The sequence below is a fragment of the Populus trichocarpa genome, chromosome 1 (assembly GCF_000002775.5).
Source record: "Populus trichocarpa isolate Nisqually-1 chromosome 1, P.trichocarpa_v4.1, whole genome shotgun sequence".
In the NCBI taxonomy this organism is placed as follows: Eukaryota; Viridiplantae; Streptophyta; class Magnoliopsida; order Malpighiales; family Salicaceae; genus Populus; species Populus trichocarpa.
Window position 1 is genome coordinate 35,505,571 of NC_037285.2, and position 4,439 is coordinate 35,510,009.

The 4,439-nt window shown below is 31.7% G+C and overlaps 1 protein-coding gene across 1 annotated transcript; it reads right to left on the minus strand.

Moving 5' to 3' along the window:
* Nucleotides 1-493: 493 nt before the first annotated feature.
* LOC7467643 (ribosomal RNA-processing protein 8) lies at nt 494-3,400 on the minus strand. Its single transcript, XM_002298512.4, has 9 exons — nt 3,191-3,400; nt 3,037-3,098; nt 2,880-2,931; nt 1,683-1,797; nt 1,461-1,555; nt 1,218-1,324; nt 1,005-1,119; nt 883-927; nt 494-766 (listed from the first exon to the last, which is right to left on the minus strand). Exons 1-9 carry the CDS (start codon nt 3,299-3,301, stop codon nt 695-697), a joined length of 774 nt encoding a protein of 257 aa, XP_002298548.2. The 5' UTR covers nt 3,302-3,400; the 3' UTR covers nt 494-694.
* Nucleotides 3,401-4,439: the final 1,039 nt, after the last annotated feature.

Here is a 4,439-nt window from a genome sequence, read left to right on the forward strand (position 1 = left end):
TGTTTTATTTTTCTTTTATTATTAAACCGATCATGATAATTCTCTATTTAAAAAGTAATAATTCTTATAATTTTTTTTAATTTTTGGCAAAACAAAAAAGAAATAAATGAAAAAGGAAATGATATTTTGATTGAAGAGATATATTTTTTTTCTCCTTAATTCAAGTATCTGAGATTTTTATCATTTTATTGGCCTTTTGTTTTTTTTTATTCAAAAAGACATCTTACTAATAAAAAAGACAAGTTTTTGTAACAACAAAAAAACACATTAATATGAAAATGAAAAACACCTTTTATGGATTGATTAATTTCTGTAATTTGAAAAAAAAAATCATTTCTTTATTTCCCTGAAATATATTGCTTTTGTATTTTGTAATTTGCCATCGAAATTACACATGACAGCATTCTAACTCAGGAGGCAACAAAAACCAGAGCCAGAGCTAGTGTGCCACGACCACCTTGTAATTAAAACAACTCGAAGGACGATGGGAAAATAATATAAAAAATACATTTTCCCATGCTATAAACTCAAGAAGAAAGGTATTCCAAGTCACAGAATCTTGGCATCTAATACAGCACATGATTAGAAATCTAAAGAAATAAAAGTTTTACAAACTTTATCAAAATCGATACTGCTGATAATGCAGTGTTAAGTTCATGCACCAGTAACCTGATAAGGGCAACCTCTGATGATATCACCGACGCTTGTACAAACAAGGTTTCAACTCAGGCCATTCAATTCCTTTTCTTGTCGAAGTTTCTTTTTCCTATAAACAATGGTGAACAGATTAGTCATGCAAATGAACTATTATACTGCTTCTCAAGCAGACAAGTCAAGTGCACAAAAATCAGACTGACATAATCAATCCAGGTTGCGACTGACCTTCTTCTGGAAATATAGCAAAACAAACATTTTGTTTGAGAAATCCTGCACATAATTTGCATCAGTAAGCATTCTACTAAAGAAATCCATTTATAAAAGTAGATGGAGGAACATATAAAGACCTTTAACGTTGAGGTAAATCCTAGATCAGATATGGACTTTGAAAACATTTTTGGGTCTGCTCCTCCAGTGTTTGGATCCAATCTGCTTTTTACTTCTGCTATCAAAAGCCACCCACTAAAAGAGCAGATGTAAGTTGCACCATTAGTTTATAAGAGAAGAAAACGACAAACAGACGATAATCCAGAAGCTTCAAACAAGCATCGAGGGCAGACCTGGGCTTCAGAACTCTGTGCGCTTCCTCAAGGTAACTTGGAAAGTTAGTCCCCATCAATGAGAGGCAAAAGACAGCAACGTCTATGGATGAAGCATCAAGGGGTGTCTGCCAATAAGCACATTAAACAAACCAATCATAAGGGTTGTTGCAAATAGATATTCTAAGACAAAAGAGTTTAATCCCATGGAATAATTTTGAACCCAATTTCAAAATTCAAAGGCAACTTAAATACCACACATACATTTGACATATCACAAGCAATTACTGAAGGATCATTGGACACAAGATCGAAAGAGAAAACTTTATTCTTCACATTTTTTGCAAGGCGTGCATCCCCTACAACAAATGGAGCAACATTACATTGTCAAACCAACCAAAGAAACAAATCAGTGAACCGCAGATATATGTTGACAAAATGAGTATGGTAACCTAGCAATAGAAAGTGGACAGGGTAAAACCTCACCGCAGCCAAAATCAGCAACAACTAAAGAAGAGCTGCGAGCTTTTAGCCACTGTATGATTATGTTCACTGGCTGCTCGGGCCAATGTGACATCTGTTCTTGATATCCGGTATGATACTGCTCAAGAACATAAAATACAGTCAAGACAATTTCTGATATGAGAGTTAGAACATCCAAATAATTATGATTCCACTTCCGTTTACTTCCCTAGACTTGCATGTATGAGTGCAAGTACATAAATGTAAGACATTTGCATGGTGATATTAAAAAGACAGAAAAGATAAGGCATATAAAAACTATCCATGTATGAATTGCAAACTTCGAGATTAACATGTCCATGAAGCTTGATCTATTTGCAACGTTACACTATCAGGCATCTATCAGATGGACATTCTACACTGTTTTGTTCAAAAGTAGATTGAGTTATTAGAAGGACTTCCATAATAACTCATTGTGACTGGCATCGAGAATAGTCACAGATAGCCAGCAACAAGCATTGTGAATTTTTGACAGAAAACAGACATGTAGAGTTTGTTTAAATTTTTTGCTTTCATCATGCTATTTTCATTCTCTCTCTTATTTTTTCCTTCTGTCTTAGTTTTCTTGAATTTATTTCCTCCTACATATATATTTAGGATTTTCATAAAAACAATAAACATATCTTGATCAATTCAACAGACCATTCAGCACTGTTTTATTCAAATCAAGAGGACTTCCACGATAACTTCGGCGTCAAGAATTATCATGAATATCCAAGAACAAGCAATTTGAACTTCAGACAGAAAAAAAAGACATGCAGTGTTTTTCAAATATTTGCTTTTGTCATACTATTTTCTTTCTCTTCTCATCCCATCTCATGTTTCTTGAATTTGCTTCCCAGAAGAGAAAGCCTACAGTGCTCTCTAGTTTCTACTAAATTCTACTCTCAAGGTTGGAAGGGGAAAAACTCATTATGCGCTTCTGATGTAGAGAAATTCATAGAGTTAAACCTATTCAATGGAGATGCATGTTATGCGTTCAGTTGAAAAATCAAAGTTGAGACCTTGAAATGATTGAATATGGTAAAATTAATGTACTAATAAATGTGAATTTCTCCAAAACTATAAGATATAGTAGTTGGACAACGAAAAAGAGAAACCAACAAACAAGAACAGAAACTAGATAGATGGAGGGTTGATTTTGGAACAAACAAAGGCTACCATATCAAACAACGATGGGTCTTCTTTAAAATAGTCGAGAGCTTCATCTCCACTGAGAAAAGTGAAAAAAAAAAAAAGAAGAAACCATCAGCAAACATCAAAAAATTGTTTAAAATAAAAAGAAAAACCCCAATTACTAGATGAAAAAAAAAATTACGTGCAAGTGTAGAGCTTTTCATTAATCATCCTGAAGTGGCCACCTGATAATCTTGCTCGCATCTGCTTTTATACAGCAAAATCCATTCTATCAGAATTGAGATTTCCATACAACACACTTAGATAAAGAAAGAAGAAGAGGGAAAGAGAGGGACCTTGTCGAGAAAATTAGAGGATGACTTTGATATTTTCGAGGAGGCAGAAGCCATATTTTGAGGTTTTCCATGTTTTTCTCTCTTGCGTTTTGTGCTCCTTGTTTCCTTCATTGCTTTGCTGTTGGTCTTCTTCTAAAACCCTTTCAAGCTCACACCTTCAGACGGACCTTGTTATTTCTTTCTCAGAGGTAGAGAAGGGAAAGGAGAGCTACAGGGGTCCTCCTGACCTGGCTGTAAGAAGCCCATTATAGATTCCACTAGTGATATTAATTTCGGCCCACTAGATTGTCCAGGCCCAGGTTGTCTTATGGAACCTTTCGATTTTTTCTATTATTATTTCAGTGTTCGTACTTTTAATTTTATTATTTGAATGTTTAAATTATTACTTTTATTAATTAATTAATCCTATTAGATTTTGTTATATACAAATTGTTAGTATAATTATAAAATAATTAGTTAAGTTATTGAGTGATAAAATAAATCGTTACGATATAATAAATAAAAATAATTAATTATTCATTACTTTGAAGAGACTGTTGTAATTGTAATATCTTCAAATAATTATAAAAATTCTCATGTTTTGATACAAAAAGATAAATATCTATTTACTCTTTTAAATTTTCCATATATATATATATATATATGCTATATATTTTATAATATTTGATCAAATAAACTATTCTTCAATTAACTTTCTATAAAAGAATTCACAAAATTTTATTAAATTCATATTTTCTTAATAAAATTATAATATAATCTTATAATTTAAATTCAAAGTTAGAACTACAAAACTCTAAATTCATAAAATAAAATGAACTTTTTTAAAATCCCTTTGTCTATGCTATTATAAGATTTCATTTCACATGTAGAAATTTTCTGTTTTTTCAGGACAATTTTTTTTAACACAAAGAGTTCATCCTCTCACAAAACCTATTTACCTATTATTCATAGGTGATTTTTTAGATCCCTAAAATTTATATTGGTTTACACTTTGGTCGCTAAACTTTATTTATTTTTAATTTAATCATTTGAAGTTAAGTTTTCATGGTTTTATGCACTGAAATCTTGATGCAAGACCGGAGAGTAAGAATTCTATAACCGACAACAAGATTAACAAAAATTTCTAAAAAGCTAATCAGAAAGCGAATAAAAACTATGACATAGATTATTTGAATTAGAGAAGCAAATTTTGACCCGCTGATTATAAGAATCAAGAAACATAAGTATAGAAAGAACGCCACAAAGTCAA

What these genes read in the sequence shown, in the direction of transcription:
- LOC7467643 (XM_002298512.4), bottom strand. Translation starts at nt 3,301, where the DNA reads ATGAAGGAAACAAGGAGCACAAAACGCAAGAGAGAAAAACATGGAAAA. An exon ending in ACCCATCGTTGTTTGATATG is followed by an intron (nt 1,798 to 2,879) that starts GTAGCCTTTGTT and finishes GTTCTTGAGCAG; the next exon opens with TATCATACCGGATATCAAGA. An exon ending in GATTTACCTCAACGTTAAAG is followed by an intron (nt 928 to 1,004) that starts GTCTTTATATGT and finishes AATTATGTGCAG; the next exon opens with GATTTCTCAAACAAAATGTT.